Source organism: Eucalyptus grandis, chromosome 2 (assembly GCF_016545825.1).
Source record: "Eucalyptus grandis isolate ANBG69807.140 chromosome 2, ASM1654582v1, whole genome shotgun sequence".
NCBI classification, from domain to species: Eukaryota; Viridiplantae; Streptophyta; class Magnoliopsida; order Myrtales; family Myrtaceae; genus Eucalyptus; species Eucalyptus grandis.
The window spans coordinates 50,061,949-50,084,369 of record NC_052613.1 but is presented as its reverse complement, the minus strand read 5'-3'; the positions used below and the strand labels follow the sequence as shown (position 1 = coordinate 50,084,369).

Below are 22,421 nucleotides of genomic sequence, written 5' to 3'. Positions count from 1 at the left end.
GGCCCATGCTAATGACATGTCACTCAAATACACATGAGCATATGCCTTTAATTAGTGGATCTGCAATCATATCATCTGTGGAAATATGTTATATTATTATGTCACCTTTTTGTACCGTTTCCTTTTGGTCAAAAATTTTGACCACCATATATTTAGACCCCTTGAAACCTCTGTAATAAATAAATAATACTACAAATTTGTTATCTCAATACAACCGTATGGGTCTATCCATAAAGTTAAAACGATTAACTCCTTCATGAGGTTTTGAAGCCTAAAAGCCCAAGTAACAACCTAAAAGAATGTTACTAACACTGCTTACATAGTAGAAGATGATATAAAACTTTATTTATTGCACTTCCTGCTAACATAAATATATATTCCGTTATTGATTGCATGTTATCAGAACAACCAGCAAAGTTTACATTTAAATACCATAATAACTGCAATAATTGAACATGTCTGTAAATTAGCATATAATCTCATGTCCTATTTAAATACCTTAAAACCTTCTTGACAGCAACCTAGTGATCACGTCCCGGATTTGATCGATATCTCCCTAGAAGTCCGGTCACAAAGACAATATTTAGTCTAGTGCAAATTTGAGCATACATTATACTTTTAAGTGCATTGACACAATGTATACCCTTTAATTGGATTTTCTTAATATCTAAATAAGGACAATGTGATAGATTCAGTCCATCACCCTTAACAACATGAGCAATTCCTGACTTGCAATAATGTATATTGAATATTTTCAATATACAATTAGCAAATGTCCTCCGAGAAAATCTAATATAATATGACAAAAACAATCCTTACAGATTTCAGTACAAAGGATATAAGATATCTCAAGGTCACAACTTGTAAGCAAAAATATTATATACATAGAGTATGAGAAAAATAAATTGCCTCCCACTGACCTTGCGGTATATTGAATTACTTTGTTCCCAATTGAACAAAATAATAACACTATGAAACTTTAATAATATTGTCTAGAAACTTGCTTAAAACTATTAATAAGACTTTTTAGTTTACACACAAGTTTACTTGAAACATCTATTGCAAAATCCTCCAATTGCACAATATAGATTTTGTATCTATTTGGCGTAACTCCATATCAAAATAAATTATTATTGTCACGTTCACTCTGAAAGAATTTTTAAAAATATTAGAAAGAAATATTTATTTCTTCATTATTAACTATCCACCCCTCTTTCAGAGTGAAAACTTTAGTTACCAATTTGGCTTTAAATTCCACAATCTTTCTTTGAAATTCTTTTAGTTTTGTACGCCAATTTGTAACTAATGAACTTATGATCTTTAGGCAAGTAAGTTAGTTTCCAAACACTATAATGTTTCATAGATTGTATACTGCATTTTATGATATCTAATCACATACTTGATTAAGAATAAGAAACGACGTTTATAAATATGCCATTACATCAACCATATAGTGGATATTGTAATCATGCTCTCACAAATATATTATATAGTCTGATGGTATAACTAATTGTCTTTTCCTAACAAATCTCCTTAATAAAGTTACAACCACTTCATTCTGCACTTGAGAGGTTTAAGAAATTTCATTATAAACTATATCAAGAATAATACCTTGAACCTCAACAAGTTTAGTCTATGGTACAGGAAATTCCATAATTATCTGTATAGGTAAAAACAAAAAACACAGTAACCTCCATCATACTATTATCTTTAATAGTCTGAAAGCAACTATCCTCTACAATTACGTCAATCTTTAGAAACTTTAAAGTATGTGATTTCATAATTCTTGCACATTCTTTAGGGTCATAAAATCAATACCTCTTTAACAATCTAGATAAGATACAAAATAATTCCGAGTGGATCTGAATTCCAACGCACTTAATATTGAATTAAATAATCTCACTTCTGCATGACACCTCTAAATTTAATATGATTCAAGTAATTTATGTTTAGTCTATAACTCAAAAGAAGTTTATGAAACAACTTTGATAAGAGACACCTTTTGTATGTGAAAAAGTTGCTTTCATATTATCAACCCACAGAAGACCGGATAAATTGGTCTTACTGATCATACTCATCACCATGTTCATTATGGTGCTTCATACTTTTTAGCCAAATCTTCTTATCAGGATTTTCAGGCATAGTAATTAAATTACCACCCCAAAATTTACCAAGTATTTGACAAATGACCCTTTAAGCAATTCAGTATGGTCATACTTGCTAAAATACTTACCGCTACTATTAGGCTTGACAACCTTCAAGACTAATTTTTAACCAGTTTATTCTTTATCATGGCAATTTTCCTTAAATAGAAACTTTTGGAAATAACCTTCTAACCATATACGAGATGTATATGTCATTAGGACTTAAACACAATATTTGCAGATATGTCATAATTTCGATATTAGACAAGACATAATTACAAGCTACTAAGACTTCCATTATCTTATAGCAGTGCAGTCCGCAGGCAAATCTCTTTTCAAGTGTTTCAAAATGGAACGCTTCGTGGACAGTAAGCAAATTCAATGGCTCTTTTCTCAATAATAGTGGAGTTATAAATTACAGAAAAGGTGACTGAAAAACAAGCAATTTATATAATTAGCATCATGTGAGCACCGTGTAACTTGACGTACAAGTACACATTTAGAGAGTTACACGCATAATCATATAATCACCTTTGGGCAAAATACCCACATGATAGCAGTTATGAGAATATATTCCAATTCTTCGTGAATCTATCACCTTTGGGCATATGAATCACTAGAATCAGTCATTCCTCCACTACACCATCATGTATCCCTCCATGAACTAATACACAATCACCTCCTTTGGGAGTATGACTACGCATTAGACCAAGAGACATCCCAATAATCATACGAGACCGAAATTTCTCAAACCCAATCAAGCGTGCCACTTTGGCGATTACTACTCAATTGAATCCTTGAAATTCTCTATACCAGGGATATAAACTTTACTTCTCACATACATCATATACATGTGATTTTAACATCAATGATAGGGGCATCATATCACCAAAATCACATATCATGCTAATTATATTACTTTATAAAAATAATCATATATCTATATATAAAGAACCTGAAAGTCAGATTTCAATGAGATCATCGATCATAGCAACACAAGAAACTTCTCATAATATAGAAGAAAGCATCTCTTGTGCACTCCGATTACTGATAACCAAAACACCATAAAAAGAATGCCGATCCAAATGATCCATCATAAGTTAACATCAATAGCAACATAGAGTATCCAGATTGACAAGCTTAATAGCTGATCAACTATTGATCATGAGTTTTATAAGGCAAAACATGACTCCAAGGCCAATAGCTGATTAATTAGCCACTTTTTTTAAGCAAAAAATTATTATTACATCAACTAGTGGCCTATATTTTGAGTCAAAATACATAACCAAATATCTAATTTTATAACAGTAGATATTATTGTTCTGCGTAAATGTTGTCATGCTTCTTAACCATAAACCAATGCTCAACTTAATAGACATTAACAAGTGACTAGATGAATTTAGGTAAAATATGCAATAACTTAACTGACATACATTACCCACATTCAAAGATGTGATAATTAATATAATTAATTTGGTCACGAATTCTTAAGACGTCCATCATTCAAAGGTTATCAGAAGAAACAAAAATACATCAAGATGCGTATAAATAACTATGCTTGAGCAACAAAAGTTCCATAACTTTTATTGTTTCTCATGACCTCAATACATAGTTCAAATATTATCCCATAATGGTTGTATCTCATTAAACCAGCTTTAGTTCACAATAAATTTTAATTTTTATTAATGAATCACACCATTATAATGTTTATGTGATAACATACCAGTAACTCAACACTTGTATTTCCAAAATCACAGAAAATACAAGAAAAATACGCAAAAATACACTAAAAATACACGTATTTAGGGCTTTGTATATATTTTCACATCCATAAAATAATAAAAAAATATAAAATAAATACATCATGACGTAGAGGGAAATCATACTAATCCAACGCCGCCAGCCACGCGCCAATCGGAGACTCCATGCGCCCACATGCGCTGCTTGAGTGCGCGGTGCGTGGAGCTCACGGGCGGTGCGCATTCGACGCCCAGCGGTGCGTGGCCGCGCGTGGGGCAGTGCGGCCTCCTCCGGCAACGCGCCACTGACCATCTTGCTCGTTTCGTTGAGCCCAATCCAAATTTGTGATTTAATTTTATTTTTATTGAACAAAAAATCTCGAAAATCACAAATTATGGCAAAAACTTTATGCGTTCAAGTTCTAGGGTTACGGTTGTTCTGATACCACATGTTGGACGCACATTGCGCAACCCCAAGATCTCTATAACCAAAACAAGAACATTCATAATTGAGTAGAAATATTAACGCACTTGTTTTAGGATCCATCGAACATAAAACGGAAGCAGAAAAAAGATTACCCACATATCAAGGGGATCCACGCATCAAGTTCTTCTCCTCTATTACCCTCCGTATCACTGGTTCAATGAGGCGGCCCCCCTCACATTTAGCGTTAGGTAAACACTCCTTAGGTGAGGATACATGTGAGAATTAGGGTTAGAGGAGAGACTTGGAAAGACTATTTATAGAGTTCAAGCCCGGTCCCTCATTATAGGCCAAGCTCAACTCGGCCCACACTAACCAGCCCATATTAGACTAATTAAGAAACTTTCTATCTCACCTTAGACCAAATCCCGTAAAACGGTAAACGCTAAACAATAAATTACAATATCAATTAATGTAGTCCACAATTAGAAAAACTCTTACACCACCTTCCTCACGGTGCAGTCGTCTTTTGCCACGCCATCGGCGTTGCTAGGAACCACCGTCATCCCCGTCATGGCGACTTGCCGAGCACCGCCACCACCTCTCGTCGCCCCCGACAGGAAACCAATACGTCAACTTGCGCGCCACTTGAATACCGACACTGCTGCCGGACTACTGCTGATCAACCACCACTTCACTAGGAAGGAAGCAACATGGACACAGATCTATCAAAACGAAGCTCGCGTGGTCTTGAATCGGGCTCACGCGCCCCTGAACCGAGTTCACCGTGACCAGAAACGTGACTAAACACGTTTGTACTTGGCAATTTACGATAAAAAAAAAAAGGCAAAACTTTTTACGGAAGAAATGAACAAATTATAGTTAAAAGGTACAGCGCCTTGAGGTAGATGCTGGATGGGGCGCTGCTTTTTTGCACAGTGCACATGGGGGTTGAGGCCGCTCCAGAGGAGTGGACAAACGAGCCTCGTACTTGGCCAAGATTTGGGCTTCGGCCTTTGCTCCAAGAACGGACAAGAGATTAAAGGCAAGATCGGGAAGCATGAGAATTCTTTCGGACAACGGATAAAAAAATCCATAAACTAGAAGGGTTGGGCCTTGGCTCCAATGTCGGTTCACCGGTCTCGGACTCTGTCACTTACCTTGACCCGAATTATAATGATGGCGGACGTATGGTACTAATTACAAAAGGCCCTTTCATTGAGCTGGTCTTGGGATTTTCTAGTTCCCTTGACGAGCTCTCCAGAGCTGTTAGAGGGAGGTCTAGCCTCCCCTCCCTGGTTTTGGGTCCCCCTGTCCGGCAACCCGGCGGGCTGCAACCCTCAGTTGTTATTTCATTCCCTTCCCTTGAGGGGAAGGGCGGGGTGCCTGACCACCCCCCAGGGACCACCTGCACCAGATCTTTATTTTTCTCCCCGATCTGGGGTCGGGAATATTGTCTTTTAAGGTCATGCTTAGGACCGGAATGCCTTCCACCCGTTTGTCCATCTCATAAATTTTTCTTGAGTGGATAGAACCCCAATACCTTCTTAGTTTAAGGTCGCAGGGGCCCATGTGTCGGCATGACGACGCTGCTCGGATCAGTTGTAAGCCCCCCACGGGGCTTACCCGTCATTTCCAAGAAAGCAGTTTAACCGGCTACTCAGCTCGAATGTGGTTGAATGCATGGTGGGAACACAAAACTGCCTGAAAGGACATGTGGGCGTCTCCCCCTTGGCACCATCAGTCCCGTATTCTTGTCTAGAAGACTCTCCCTCTCCCTGTCCCTCTCCCAAGTACACACACTGGACTCAAACACCAGCATGGATCCGTCGAATCAAAACCCGCCGATCGCGACGACGCCCACTGACTCAAACACCAGCATGGACCCGTCGAATCAAAACCCGCCGATCGAGCCTCCGCGGGCGCCGTCGCGGCGGTCGCTGTCGTCGCTGCGGCGGTCGCTGGAGCTGTCGCTGTGTCTGTGGGTGGGGCTGTCGCGGTATCTGTGTCAGTTGGTCGGGCTGTCGCCGCGTCGGTCGTCGCCTCCGCCGCGGGCGCCGCCGTCGCAGGCGTCGTCGCAGGAGGCGTCTCCGGCCTTTCAAGGCTCTGGCTTTCGCTCCGTCCTCTTCTTCTTTGTCGCCATCGCCTACTTGGTACCTAAGCTCTCGGTCGCTCGCTCTTTCTTCGAGACCTTTTCACGAACAATTTCATGATATGTGCACCACGTAGTTCCTCTCTGATGCATTCCGTGATTCCATGTGCTTGTTTCTAGCTCTTTGTCATTTCACTTGCTGGTTTCCTTAGACTTACCAGCGAGAAACTCAAAAGGGTCGCTCGCTCTGTCACCCTTTTGAGTTTCTCGCTGCTATACTGATAGTGCTACGGCTCTTTTGTTGGTTAAATTGCAAGAGACGGTGACAGAATGTTGCACTGATGACCGAACATTCCACTAAAATGACTCTTAAGATGCTGATAATCTGAGGAATTTAGACTTACTTCGCCATGTTTTTCGGATTTATGAATGTCTAAGTTTCTCGTTGAGTTCCACGTGGCTTAGGGTTTACTGGAGTTGCCCTGTAGTGTTATTTTCTGGGTCTCATGGTTCTTGCCCTTCGTTTCTGACTTCAGCGGCAGCAAATCTCTTGCCGATTGACATCTTGATCTGGGTTTAGTTTCCCTCTAATTACGCCATGCAGTCTCAACCTAATGTACCCAGCTTAGTTCATCTAAGTTCCAGAATAATAGAAGATAGAGAGATTAAAAGTAAGAAAAGGGAAAGAATAGAAAGTTCTTACAGGTGTTTCCTATTGCACAGCTGTAATATGTGGTAAAATATCATTACTCTCAAGATACGCTTTTAAGTATGCGAAAGTTTTGGGAATTTCTTGAGGCATTCTGATGTCTCACACACGACGTTGACAATACACACACTGATCAGCCACAGGCAACTGGAATTTCTCACTTTCAAGGCTCGCATCTATATTTAAGCTTTTGGTCACTGGTTCTGCTGTTTTCTGCATCTATTCAATTGATAAGTTGAGGAATATACTTGAATAATAAATGAGAAGGAATCTTAGAGGAACTAAGTTAAGAAAAGTTGGAAAGCGATGCCTTTGTCATTCCATGGGGAAGTGGAAGCAGTACTTTCAATCTCTTTTGGTTTTGGTTTCCTGTCACTATTGCTGCATGTCACAGTGATATGTTGGAAAATGATAAAGCTTTGTCAAGCTAGAATATGCACTTCAATTGGTGGTCTTGAGAGACTAACAGTGTATCATGACTTAATTACAGATCCTTATTCCATCAACTTCATCCATCAAAAGCAGCTTAAGTATTCTTCACCAAGTGCCAGAAGGCCATGTTGGTGTATATTGGAGAGGTGGTGCGCTACTTAACACAATTTCGGATCCAGGTACAGCTTTGCACCAGTTTTGGATCCATGCTTGCTGGCATAGGGAATCATTGTATTCTTGTGGTGCTTATTTTTATTTGTCAGGCTTTCATCTGAAGATGCCCTTTGTGACTCAGTATGAGCCTGTTCAAGTGACCCTCCAGACAGATCAGGTTGTCCTTCCAGTTTGCTTGCGTATGGCCGTTTGCTTATTTAGCTATGTATTCCATTGTGGACTTAATTTTTATTTCGGCTTGCATTTCCTTTTTGGTCCCCTTATGCAGGTGAAGGATATTCCATGTGGTACTAATGGAGGTGTTATGATAAATTTTGAGAAAATAGAGGCAAGGCTTTTGAGTCGTACTATTTAACTTAATGTGTGCGCTGTGATGTCTTTTCTAACTCGTGCATTGCCTATTACAGGTTGTTAATCGCCTCCACAAGGATTATGTGTATGAGACACTGCTCAATTATGGAGTGCAATACAACCACATGTGGATTTATGACAAGATCCACCATGAAATCAATAAGTTCTGCAGTTCTCATTCCTTGCAGCAAGTGTACATTGATGTGTTTGATCAGGTAAGCGAGGATAATATAGAGGCATCCTGCATTTAGACGGAGAGTGGAGAGAGCACTTACTGTGACCAAGGGACATGTCGTCTGCTTACTGGCTCTTTCCTTATATTGTTTTCACCTGGGCCTTTTGACTGGGTAACCTTGATACTATTGAGGCCTCCTGCATTTAGACTGAGAGTGGACAGTGAACTTACAATTACCAGGGGACATGTCATCTGCACACTACCTCTTTCCTTATAGCAGTTTCACTGGGGCATATACTATATATCTTTGTTTTTCCTGTAGCCATACTATATGAAGAGGATGTTTCTCATCTTTGTCATATAATTTCCATTGTTTACAGCCATCTATGCACTGGCTTAAATTAATATGGATTAATTGACCAAATTGTCGAGTTAAACCTTTCCAGATTGATGAAAAGATGAAAGACGCTCTTCAATGTGATTGCACAAGATATGCTCCAGGCATTGAAATAATTAGCGTTCATGTAACTAAGCCTACTATTCCAGATAGTATAAGGCGCACCTTTGAGCTGCTGGAAGAAGAGCACATAAAGGTACGCTGATTCTAAAAAAACAGAGTTCTTGATTGCTAAGTTGTTATTAAAAGCAAAATAATAATTATATCACCTAGGAAGTCTACATTGGCTGAATGACTAGAAGTCCATGACCAAGGTGCTTTATACAGGTCTCAATTGCTATTGAGAAACAGAAGCTTGCTCTCCAAGAAGTGGAAATGAAGATGGCTAGCGAGATACTGGGACAAAAGGAGATGGAGAAAGACCCTGCCAGATGGCGGCAGGCAATGGAGAACCAACTAATTGCCTTGCTCGTGAGAGATGTCTGGCAGATGCTGAAAGAGTACCAAATATTTACCCGACTCATGAGAGGAGTCTTGCATATGCTGACTTCTATCTGTGAGAACATCCTTTTCCCTTTAGCACTGTTGATTATTGACCAAAAAAGATTGTAATTGACTGCTGTGATATGCTTTTGATGCACAGTCAAGCGAACAAGTTGAAGCTGACACCTCCGTTTCTTGAGCTGGAATTTATATGGGCAATTACTGGTAACACCAAGATTTTCTTTCTTTGGGGATAAGGTATGAATCTCTCTCTCTCTCTCTCTCTCTCTCTCTCTCTCTCTCTCTTTCTCTTGACGTGAGATTCGCCAAATATGGTTTTGGACCAGGGGTTGCTGGGGAACTTCTTCCAGAATGTGTCTAAGGAGGTATTAGACCTCTTAGGCGCGGCGAAAACATTCCAACTTTCTGCTGTTCTTTTAGTTTGATTTTGTCTTTTTAAATTGTGGAAAAGTGGTGTTACAAGTGTGGGACGTGTGGTGCCTTCTCCAAAACTGTCACGAGGTAGAGCGATTGGTGTATGTATTTACAAGTTTTTTTAACTTTCACTGCGATGATGGCACCTAATCAATTTCGTACATGACTTCCTCCATAATTATTATCTGTGAGGTTAGCGAATTGCGGAGAGCATGTGAAAGGTGTTGAGTGAATAATATGAGCCTTTAAGTTACATCCTCATGATGTTTGGCACACAGAAGCTCCTCAGTATAACTTGCAATATCTTCTGGAAAGCCTGCCCGTGAGACAACCAGTGTCTTACGTTCTTTGATGGAGGTCATAAACTTGACGGTGATAATGCAATCTTTTTCGCAATTTGAACAATAAGGATGTTTTGAGTATGCCAGGAAGATGGTTTAGATGCTATTTCCAATCGTGATTTGTGCACATCTAATCCCGCACACTACATTCGGTCATTTGGATTTCTCAACTGGATAAGTCTGAATTGGAATTGGATATAACATGAAATTCAAAGATTTTGTTATATCCTGTCATTGTTTTGTGATTATAGTAATAAAGTTGGATGTATTTACATTATGTTATGTACATTATTTGGTATAAGCAATAAATTATTATAAATAAACCAAAAATTTTATAAGCATGGATGGTAAAAATCTCTCATGACACTTTTGCTTACTTTCTTTTAATTTTATTTTCCTCTCTTTTCTAATTAATTTCTTTTTTATTTTGTCTTTCCCTTCCATCATTGTAACACCCCGAACCCTTCGCAGGTCGTTACCAATGCCGATGTTACATCTTATTACCGATTTTGTCTCGTACTTAAAACAAGCGTCGCCAAATCACATGCATTTTATTTTTTATGCGGTCCCAGCGCGACTCATAGCGGAAGCAAATCAAACATCGCCATCTATCCCCTACCAATCCATGATACAAATACACACCAGCTAAACTGTGGCATCCCAGAAATTCAAAAGCCAAGCCGTAAGGTGTGTTAAAGTCTTTAATTAGGTGGTAGAATTTTCATGGCTTATGTTTTAGCCATTAGTCTTTTAATAGATTAATAATTTGTGCTTGGCCATATGATTCATAAATTAAATTTCAATAATTAAAATATCCCAAGACTTTGGCCAAGATGAAAATTTGGAATTCAAGAATATTTATAAAAAGAATTTATAAAAAAGAAAAAGAAAAAGGGGTTGAATTTTCGAAATGGGCCTTGGGCCCATTAGAGCCCAAAGGCTGTCGACCAGCCCAGGAGGAGTGGCCGGATGGCTAACTCCAAAGCCCAAGCCCAATCAAGTTTAAAAATAAAAATGACAAGTGGCAAAGGGGATGGGCATGCATTGGTTGGTTTTTAGGCAAAGTAATCATTACTAATCATGAGCTCTAGGGAGTATAGAGGAGGGAGAGAGAGGGTGACCGGTTCCTCCATTTGGCCGAGAGAAAGGGTGAGAGAGAGAGAAATCGCGAGAGAGAGAGGCCGAGAGGAGAGGAGGCGGAGCCGAGGAGGTGCCGCCGTGTCTCGCCGTCCGATCGCCGTGTCCGACCGCCGTACGCCGTCGTTTGTCCATCTTAGAGGCAAGTGGAGTCCTTTAACTTCTCTTGCATGTGTGTATATGGTTTTGCATGTTCGGTTTTGAGTGTGTTTGTGAGAAACCGAGGTAAGGGTTGGTTGTTTTCAAGCCGTGTGACTGTTCTTGCTCGGTTTGTGGAAGTCAGTAGCTTGTTCGAGCTTGCATGTGTGTTTGGAGTCCGATTTTGGCTTCGATGTCTTCATGAAAGTCGTAGCTAACATCTTGTACTATAACATACTGAAATTTCGTGAAAAATTATGGAGATTTGAGGGGTTAAAGCTTTGTTATACGGAGACCCCAGATCTGTGATGTTTCACTGACTTCTTGTTGGATTCTTGGTTGCATGTTGGTTTGTGATGAAAATCTGACTTCGTTGTCTTCATGAAAGTTGTAGGTAACATCTTAAACTACGACATACTCAAATTTGAAGAGAAATGAACGAGTATAGCCTAGTGAATCGGCTAGATCTTGGAAATGATTGATTCTGGTGGTGTGTTCCGAGACACCCGAGACTTCAAGGACTTAAAAGACGACTATAATTTGGTTATTTGACCTAGATCTCTTCATGAAACTTGTAAAGGACACCTTGATACATAACATACTCAAATTTCAGAGGAAACGAAAGAGAATAGATGGGTGAAACCTTAATATTTCGGAGATGTGCATTCTGGACGATGCGGTAGTGGTTCCAGAAGTTTCGTGAGGATGTATAAATTTATCTAAAAAGAATTTGACTTAGAGTTCTTCATGAAAGTTGCACGAAAATGTCTTGGCTATCACCCTGTAAAATTTCGTAATTTTTGGAGGCCATATGAGTATTTTAATCGAATTTATTTGGAAACTGTGCAATCTGGCCATTATCCGAATATCATGTGCTATTTTGTGAAAATTGTGAAATTATGTGAAATTCAAGTTGGCCATGAATTTTGCATGCAATTGTCATTCTATTGGTTTTATTAATGATTTTTTGAATTTTTATGATTTTGGGAAAATCATAAATATTAAAGGTAATATTTATTTATGAAAATAAATAAAAATAATAATAATAATAATAAAATAATAATAAAATAAAGGTGGATTATTTTATTGGCCATGAATTCTATTGAATTTATTATGCATTATTATATGACATTGGTGTATGTATGATCATGAATTGTGATGCATGTGTGAATCATATGCCATGTAATAATGAGATTAAATGGATGATGAATGTGGAAAGTGATATGTGAGTAAGAGGTTGTGGTGGAGGATGAGGCCGGAATGTACAGAGATGCATTGCCGAAATTCCACAGGAGATTCGGGATGCCCGGAATGTGGGGGCGGTAGCCATGTCGGAGGTTTTTGCCGAAGGGGGGGAATGCCTCGCGACACCGGGATTGGGGTGCGGGATGCGGCTAGAAGGGTAAAGGCCGGAAGCCCTGTCGGAGGTTTCTGCTAGAAGGAATGCCTCGTGATGCTAGTTGAGATGCGAGATGCCGGAATGTGGGGGCCGAAGGCCGGTGGCCATGGGATGGGCTGGGAATTTGGGAATTTGTTGGAGGTCTTTGCCCGAAGGGATGATGAAATTGATAATTGAGAATGGGTGATGTGGTGATCGAATTTAAAAGATAATGATGAGAATTAAATGATGTGATATGATGATCACCTATGATATTATATGCATGATGATGCATGATGATGATGAGATGTGATGTGGTATGATGATCACCCATGATGATGATAATATATGCATGATGATATATGCATGATGATGCATGATGATGATGCATGATGATGATGAGATGTGATGTGATATGATGATCACCCATGATATGATATGCATGATGATATATGCATGATGATGATGAGATGTGATGTGATATGATGATCACCTATGATAATATATGCATGGTGATGCATGATGATGATGAGATGTGATGTGATATGATGATCACCTATGATAATATATGCATGATGATGATGATGATGAGAAGTGATGTGATATGATGATCACCCATGATATGATATGCATGATGATGATGAGATGTGATGTGATATGATGATCACCTATGATATTATATGCATGATGATGCATGATGATGATGAGATGTGATGTGGTATGATGATCACCTATGATATGGTATGCATGATGATATGCATGGTGATGATGATGATATGATATGCATGGTGATACGCATGATGATATGCATAATGATATGCATGGTGATGATGATGATATGTATGATATGATGATGCATGAATACGTATGACATCAAAAAGGTAAGCAATGCGCCATGTATGATGATATGCATGATGACGTTGGGTTGTTATTGGATTTCTATCTGTCTGAGTGGTTGTCTACCCTTTTGGAGAATAACATTTCAGATTAGCAGTATGCCGCTTTCCCCCGTCTCGCGGGGTATTCTATGGTCTACCGTCGATGTAGAGGTTGAGTGTGCGGAGATAGGTGTCCCTCTGTTAGGATGACTTTTATTCGAGTGCGATGTCCAGTGATGTATGATATCGGCTGTAGAGCCTGGGGCCTTGTCATACAAGAGTTCATTTCGTGCACGTTCGACGGGATGGAGCTATGCGAGGGATCTTTGCCGCCGCCACCACTGATGCACCGGGGTTGGGTGTGAGACCGCGCGCGATGAGTAGGAGCTGGATCTCTTTTGATGTAGATAGTCGACGCTTTCGATGGGGAGGTTTTGTGCACGTATGATGTTAGGGGTCGAGGTTTCTTTTGAGATTTTAGGTAGGACATGGCAGAGTCCTAACCTTTCTTGTTTTTGTACCGACCCGAAGGGAACCCCATCTTGCTATATATATAAGTATGTAAGCAAAGCGTCGAAGTTGTTTATAAAATCCTGATGTTTATGTAACACCCCGAACCCTTCGCAGGTCGTTACCAGTGCCGATGTTATATCTTATTACCGATTTTGTCTCGTACTTAAAACAAGCGTCGCCAAATCACAGGCATTTTTTTTTTTTAATGCGGTCCCAGCGCGACTCATAGCGGAAGCAAATCAAACATCGCCATCTATCCCCTACCAATCCATGATACAAATACACACTAGCTAAACATCAGGATTTTATAAACAACTTCGACGCTTTGCTTACATACTTATATATATAGCAAGATGGGGTTCCCTTCGGGTCGGTACAAAAACAAGAAAGGTTAGGACTCTGCCATGTCCTACCTAAAATCTCAAAAAGAAACCTCGACCCCTAACATCATACGTGCACAAAACCCTCCCATCGAAAGCGTCGACTATCTACATCAAAAAGAGATCCAGCTCCTACTCATCGCGCGCAGGTCTCACACCCAACCCGGTGCATCAGGTGGTGGCGGCGGCAGCATCCCTCGCATAGCTCCATCCCGTCGAACGTGCACAGAAATGAACTCTTGTATGACAGGGCCCCCAGCCGATATCATACATCACTAGACATCGCACTCGGATAAAAGTCAGTCCAGGGAACAGAGGGACAATCTATCTCCGCACACTCAACCTCTACATCGACGGTAGACCATAGAATACCCCCGCGAGACGGCAGAAGCGACATACCGCTAATCTGAAATGTTATTCCCAAAAGGGGTGAGTACAACCACTCGGCAGATAGGAAATCAATAACAACCCAATGCATCATGCATATCATCATACATGGCAGGCATTGCTTACCTTTTTGATGTCATACGTATTCATGCATCATCATATCATACATATCATCATCATCACCATGCATATCATTATGCATATCATCATGCGTATCACCATGCATATCATATCATCATCATCACCATGCATATCATCATGCATACCATATCATAGGTGATCATCATACCACATCACATCTCATCATCATCATGCATCATCATGCATATAATATCATAGGTGATCATCATATCACATCACATCTCATCATCATCATGCATATATCATCATACATATCATATCATGGATGATCATCATATCACATCACTTCTCATCATCATCATGCATCATCATGCATATATTATCATAGGTGATCATCATATCACATCACATCTCATCATCATCATGCATCACCATGCATATATTATCATAGGTGATCATCATATCACATCACATCTCATCATCATCATGCATATATCATCATGCATATCATATCATGGGTGATCATCATATCACATCACATCTCATCATCATCATGCATCATCATCATGCATCATCATGCATATATCATCATGCATATATTATCATCATCATGGGTGATCATCATACCACATCACATCTCATCATCATCATGCATCATCATGCATATAATATCATAGGTGATCATCATATCACATCATTTAATTCTCATCATTATCTTTTAAATTCGATCACCACATCACCCATTCTCAATTATCAATTTCATCATCCCTTCGGGCAAAGACCTCCAACAGGGTTCCAGCGTTGCCCAGCCATCCCATGGCCAAGGGCTTCCGGCCCCACATTCCGGGCATCTCGCATCTCAACTAGCATCACGAGGCATTCCCTTCGGCGAAAACCTCCGACAGGCTTCCGGCCTTACCCTCTAGCCGGGCATCCCGCACCCCAATCCCGGTGTCGCGAGGCATTCCCTTCGGGCAAAAACCTCCGACAGGCTACCGGCCCCCCACATTCCGGGCATCCCTGAATCTCCCAGGGAATTTCGGCAATGCATCTCTGTACATTCCGACCTCATCCTCCACCACAACCTCTTACTCACATATCACTTTCCACATTCATCATCCATTTAATCTCATTATTACATGGCATATGATTCACACATGCATCACAATTCATGATCATACATACACCAATGTCATATAACAATGCATAATAAATTCAATAGAATTCATGGCCAATAAAATAATCCACCTTTATTTTATTATTATTTTATTATTTTATTATTATTTTTTATTTATTTTCATAAATAAATATTACCTTTAATATTTATGATTTTCCCAAAATCATAAAAATTCAAACAATCATTAATCAAACCAATAGAATGACAATTGCATGCAAAATTCATGGCCAACTTGAATTTCACATAATTTCACAATTTTCACAAAATAGCACATGATATTCGGATAATGGCCAGATTGCACAGTTTCCAAATAAATTCGATTAAAATACTCATATGGACTCCAAAAATTACGAAATTTTACAGGGTGATAGCCAAGACATTTTCGTGCAACTTTCATGAATAACTCTAAGTCAAATTCTTTTTAGATAAATTTATACATCCTCACGAAACTTCTGGAACCACTACCGCATCGTCCAGAATGCACATCTCCGAAATATTAAGGTTTCACCCATCTATTCTCTTTAGTTTCCTCTGAAATTTTAGTATGTTATGTATCAAGGTGTCCTTTACAAGTTTCATGAAGAGATATATGTCAAATAACCAAATTATAGTCGTCTTTTAAGTCCTTGAAGTCTCGGGTGTCTCGGAACACACCACCAGAATCAATCATTTCCATGATCTAGCCGATTCACTAGGATATACTCGTTCATTTCTCTTCAAATTTGAGTATGTCGTAGTTTAAGATGTTACCTACAACTTTCATGAAGACAACGAAGTCAGATTTTCATCACAAACCAACATGCAACCAAGAATCCAACAAGAAGTCAGTGAAAACATCACAGATCTGGGGTCTCCGTATAACAAGGCTTTAACCCCTCAAATCTCCATCATTTTTCACGAAATTTCAGTATGTTATAGTACAAGATGTTAGCTACGACTGTCATGAAGACATCGAAGCCAAAATCGGACTCCAAACACACATGCAAGCTCGAATAAGATACTGACTTCCACAAACCGAGCAAGAACAGTCACACGGCTTGAAAACAACCAACCCTTACCTCGGTTTCTCTCACAAACACACTCAAAACCGAACATGCAAAACCATATAGACACATGCAAGAGAAGTTAAAGGACTCCACTTGCCTCTAAGATGGACAAACGACGGCGTACGGCGGTCGGACACGGCGATCGGACGGCGAGACACAGCGGCACCTCCCTCGGCTCCGCCTCCTCTCCCTCTCGGTCTCTCCCTCTCTCTCGCGATTTCTCTCTCTCTCTCACCCTTTCTCTCGGCCAAAATGGAGGAACCGGTCACCCTCTCTCTCTCCTCCCCTCTTATACTCCCTAGAGCTCATGATTAGTAATGATTACTTTGCCTAAAAACCAACCAATGCATGCCCATCCCCTTTGCCACTTGTCATTTTTATTTTTAAACTTGATTGGGCTTGGGCTTTGGAGTTGGGCCATCCGGCCACTCCTCCTTGGGCTGGTCGACAGCCTTCTTGGGCTCTAATGGGCCCAAGGCCCATTTCGAAAATTCAACCCCTTTTTCTTTTTCTTTTTCTTTTTTATAAATTCTTTTTATAAATATTCTTGAATTCCAAATTTTCATCTTGGCCAAAGTCTTGGGATATTTTAATTATTGAAATTTAATTTATGAATCATATGGCCAAGCACAAATTATTAATCTATTAAAATGGCTAAAACATAAGCCATGAAAATTCTACCACCTAATTAAAGACTTTAACACACCTTATGGCTTGGCTTTGAATTTCGGGATGCCACAATCATTCTCTATTAAAATTTTATGAAATTGCAAATTGTAAGAATATATCTAAAACATGTAATAAATATAAATATATATTGAATTTATATTATAAAATATAATTAAATTTGAATATATAAATAAAAATAAGATTGAATTAAAAAACTAAATTATTATTACTTTTAAATTTCTTATATTAAAATTCAAATGTTATTTATCTTAAAGAATAATTTTAATTTTGTTAATTTAAGTATATTATTTGAGCAAAATAACTTTTCAATTATGAATATTAAAAATCTTATTTACCTTTATCCCATCTTTCCCCTTTGGATAATTTTATCCAGCCTCTATTCATCGGATTGTGTCCGACGTTATTCTATCTTAAGTAGGCACCTAATGCAAAATATGATGAATTTTATCATATCTTGAATTTTAATCTGATTGCCAAACACAACCCTAAAGTTTAAACATCTAATGGAAAATGTTCAGCAATAGCTCTGGCTCAATTCCATATGTATTGCATAACTAGTGTAAACATCTAATGGAAAATGTCCAGCAATAACCTGTCTTCGCCTCAATTCCATATGGTATTGCATAACTTCCTCCTTCGCGAGGAGAACACGAAATTCAATGTCGAACGATAGGTTATAGTTAGAAAAGGATAGACTACCCTAGTAGTAGGAAGGAGGGTAAGAACCAAAATCGCTACTTTGCCAATTCTCATCACCATGCAAACTATTGTTAGAAGTACAGTTAGCTGATCAGCCCAACATCTGCAATCGGATCATCCACACACGGGGGATGCCTGATGACATACAAGATACATTGCAACACGTGAAGCAAATGGCCTCTTGATACCAACAGAGCCTCGAAATCCGGTATCGGATCACCCTATACAGTACGCTTAAACTCATGTTCGCTCGAATTGGGGGAATCACCAGATCCCTCGCACCGCTCACCAAATTACCTTGCCAAGGAGAACAATCACCGAGCACCCGTGCCTGTACACGCGCAAGAATTCATGCCCACGCAATGCCACTCGACAAACGCTATCCTATTTAACAAACAAATGACATCCATGGAGGAGCCGCCCCTGCGACTGCGATCATCAGAATTCAAGCACCACTTTGGTGGTACACTGGCAAAGATATATGTCTACATCTCGACAATACGGATCTTATTTCGCATTGCATTTGTTAACTTAGGCCGAGGGACATGATAAGAAGGGTCGCGATCTGCTCTCACATAGTTTCCACATGAGAAACTAATGGGCACGAAAGCTGTGGACCGTGACGGGGTAACGAAAGCCAAAAAGGCCTCCTCCATCTGAACTAACACCACTCACGACAGGCAAGAGAAGACATCTCCATTAACAACATCAAAATAAACGAAAGAGAGATACCCAGGTGACAATAATATAAGAAAATGTCATTACATTTCAACTTGCTCAAAAACGTAACTTCCATCCATTGAACTCCAAATCAAAAACCCTCGTCAACAGTCTTACAAATGAAGCAAAAATCTCCATCTTTTTCATAATAAAAACAAAAAACAGGCTCGAATTACGTCTAATCCGCCTAAAAATCCTAACTTGGTGCGGCGCCAGTGCCTGCGCTTGGCGTTGTACCTGGAATCGAAGCCGAAACCGCTCTAATCACTACTCGGCCCTCTAATTAAGGCCGACCGACGAGAGAATATACGAAAACGAAAAGCGACGGCGAGAAGAGGAGATCGAACCTGATGGTGTTGTCGGTCCTCATGCGGATCCAATGAGGAATGGGCCTTTTGAGCAGCTGGAAGAAGAGCGCATGAAGGTACACTGATTCTAAAAAAACAGAGTTCTTTATTGCTAAGTTGTTATTAAAAACAAAATAATAATTATATCACGTAGGAAGTCCACATTGGTCGAATGAGTAGAAGTCCATGACCAAGGCGCTTTATACAGGTCTTAATTGCTATTGAGAAACAGAAGATTGCTGACAAAGAAGCGGATACAATGAAGAGGATGGCTATAAGTGAAGCTGAAAAGTTTGCCAGTGTTAGCGAGATACTCATGGGACAAAAGGAGATGAAGAAAGACAGTGCCAGAAGGCAGCAGGATATAGAGAACCAAATATATACCTGGCTCGGGAGAAGAGTCTGGCAGATGCTGAAAGAGAGCCAAATATGTACCCAACTCATGGAAGGAGTCTGGCAGATGCTGATTTCTATCTGTGAGAACATCCTTTTCCCTTTAGCACTGTTGATTATTGACCAAAAAAGATTGTAATTGACTGCTGTGATATGCTTTTGATGCACAGTCCATTGAAGGAAGCTGAAGCAAACAAGTTGGAACTTACGCCTCAATTGCAGTTCTGCCGGCTGGTTTTGGAGACGGTCATGTTGGTTAACATTTCTATTTTGGATAATAATTTATTTTTAGAAATAGTCCTTGTCTATTTCTATTTCCTGTACTATTTTTTGAATAAATGAACACATTTGGTAACTATATAGAGTTCTTATTCTTGGAATAAAAATATAATGAATGTGTTTGGTACGACTTAAAAAAAAATTTATAACGTAGAATTTCCTTTAATTTTTAATAATTTTTTTAGATTTTCCTTTTTCCCCTCTTTTGTTCTTCTTGCTCCTCCTCTAGCCGCTGCCATTGGTGTCCAATGACCGGCATCGTCCGGTGTCCGGTGAGTGGTGTCGTCCGGTGAGCGGCGGCATTTGGGGACCGGCAATGGCCGGCGACCGATGGGTGGTAGCTGGCGATTGATGGTGGCGAGGAAGAAAAAGAAAAGGAAAAAAAGAGAAAGAAAATGACTTATTTCTAGAAATTGTTTTTAGGAACAATAAATTATTTTTTACTACTTCTTGTTTCTGTTTTAAATATATTCTCTGGCTATTTTTTTTTTAAAATTTTGGAAAACAGAAACATCAGTTGATATTATCAAACAAATTTCTGTTTCTTTTTATTTTATTTTATTTGGAGGAATAAAAGAATAAAAATTAAGAGAAATAGAAATGTTATGAAATGAAGCCTAAGAATCTGGTCACTGGATGTCCAACGTTCCAAGATAGTGTGAAAATGGATGAAAATGTTGAACTGAAGCGGATGACAGGGCGTCACCTTCACTAGAAGGTGGAGTTTTCATTCCTTTAGGAATAGAACTTTACACCGGCACAGGCAATAGCTACAAACAATCAAATGGCGAAGTTCGACTACTAGCGGCGAAGTCCTGCGCACGGCATTCCCCGAGCAGTGATGGAGTCCGACAGCCGGTGCCAATTATGATTTTGTGATTATCAAAATATGGAACGAAAATCTCGATCTTTGTTATAATTAGCCAATTTGATTCCACACTTTCCAAGGAATTGTATTTCCATGCGAATCCAAATCTATGCTTTGATTATTCTCCCAATATGAAAATAGTGGAAGTCGGAATCCTATTTTCTTGATGAATCTAATACCGCATCAAACCTAAGGCGAGATGAATTTAGAATGAATTGAAGATTACACTCAAGCGTTGGGTTTGAATTGCCAGGTGGGCTTTTGAGGCCCACGTTTACAAAACTATAAGTAGAGATTGGTGACGGGCTTTGGGATTCTAGTTAGCTGCTACTGGAAACCCCAATCTAGCAAATTATGTTATCAAGACTCAATTTAATTCTAACCAAAAACTTAGATTATATAGGTAATTATACCATGCATTTTAGTTGACATACATTCATTCAAGATAAACAAAAGATATGGATTAATTTGTATATCTGTGGGTTTTCAATTTTCGTACTCTAAAGCATTGACAAGATTGGAACTCCATCTAAAAGCCTGACGCATGTCGGCGCTTGCTGATCTACTCATATGTTAATATCGAAATAATCACCAAAATTAAGTAACTTTTGATCTTGTTGTCTGACTTTATGTTGGAACTATCGAGGGTTGGACTGGGCACTAATCAAGATTTTGGACCTGTCAAATGATGCGGATTACAACGTGCGAAGGCCGAAGTTTTTCTTAAAGGCCCTCCCATCTTTTCATGTATGCCTTTTATTTTAATTTTAAGTTTAATTTTCGGTGGGCAGGTCTACCGATGTTTAGTTAGACAAAGCAATCTACGAAAAATGAAAGGAAGAAAATGACACATCTAAGCTCCGATATGTCTTAGGAGCTATGTGATGGAGAGATTTAATGCCGTGAAGAAGACGTAGCCTAAGCGATGGAATCGGTATGCTATAAACGGTAATACTTATGCATTATTTTTCTTCTTTTGGGAGGGATGGTCAGCACTAGCAATCCTCACGGGCGTCTTATCGGTGTTTTACTCGAAATTGTTCGGTGAGTAAAAATAAAAAAGAACTATTCCTGAAAAAAAAAATTATTTCTCAGAATATAAATGTTACGCATCCTTAGATGCAACAGAGTTTCATCTCTTTTCATCAATAATATCATGAAAAATTCAAATTAGTACATTTATAACGAATTTACTATAATTAATTTCCATTAAATTTTACCATCAAATTGCCGTGGATGACACATGGCACCGATTTGGGGCTGTACCCTTCTTTATCATAGTTGTAATATTTTATGATTTTTTATGGTATTAATTCAATTCAACAGTAATTAATGGAGAGTAAATTTGTTATAAACATATCAGTTTGGGATTTAAAAAATTAATTTGAAATAAATTTATCACATGTATATCAAT

At 39.1% G+C, this 22,421-nt stretch overlaps 2 protein-coding genes across 2 annotated transcripts; one reads left to right on the top strand and one right to left on the bottom strand.

The window, feature by feature from the left end:
• Positions 1-6,127: 6,127 nt before the first annotated feature.
• On the top strand, positions 6,128-20,207 carry LOC120290774 (erlin-2-B-like). Its single transcript, XM_039307186.1, has 8 exons — positions 6,128-6,460; positions 7,599-7,719; positions 7,804-7,871; positions 7,983-8,042; positions 8,122-8,280; positions 8,687-8,833; positions 19,676-19,943; positions 20,031-20,207. The coding sequence occupies exons 1-8, from the start codon at positions 6,128-6,130 to the stop codon at positions 20,036-20,038; spliced, it is 1,164 nt and encodes a 387-aa protein (XP_039163120.1). The 3' UTR covers positions 20,039-20,207.
• Positions 19,115-19,632, bottom strand: LOC104435592 (60S ribosomal protein L39-1-like). Its single transcript, XM_018864641.2, has 3 exons — positions 19,618-19,632; positions 19,468-19,523; positions 19,115-19,357 (listed from the first exon to the last, which is right to left on the bottom strand). The coding sequence occupies exons 1-3, from the start codon at positions 19,630-19,632 to the stop codon at positions 19,264-19,266; spliced, it is 165 nt and encodes a 54-aa protein (XP_018720186.2). The 3' UTR covers positions 19,115-19,263.
• Positions 20,208-22,421: the final 2,214 nt, after the last annotated feature.

Excerpts from the sequence above, each read along its gene's own strand:
- LOC120290774 (XM_039307186.1), top strand. The coding sequence starts at position 6,128 with ATGGATCCGTCGAATCAAAACCCGCCGATCGCGACGACGCCCACTGAC. Across the intron at positions 7,720-7,803 it reads TAACACAATTTCGGATCCAG|GCTTTCATCTGAAGATGCCC; the intron begins GTACAGCTTTGC and ends TTTATTTGTCAG. Across the intron at positions 8,834-19,675 it reads TGGAAGAAGAGCACATAAAG|GTCTTAATTGCTATTGAGAA; the intron begins GTACGCTGATTC and ends CGCTTTATACAG.
- LOC104435592 (XM_018864641.2), bottom strand. Across the intron at positions 19,358-19,467 it reads AGGACCGACAACACCATCAG|GTACAACGCCAAGCGCAGGC; the intron begins GTTCGATCTCCT and ends CTTCGATTCCAG.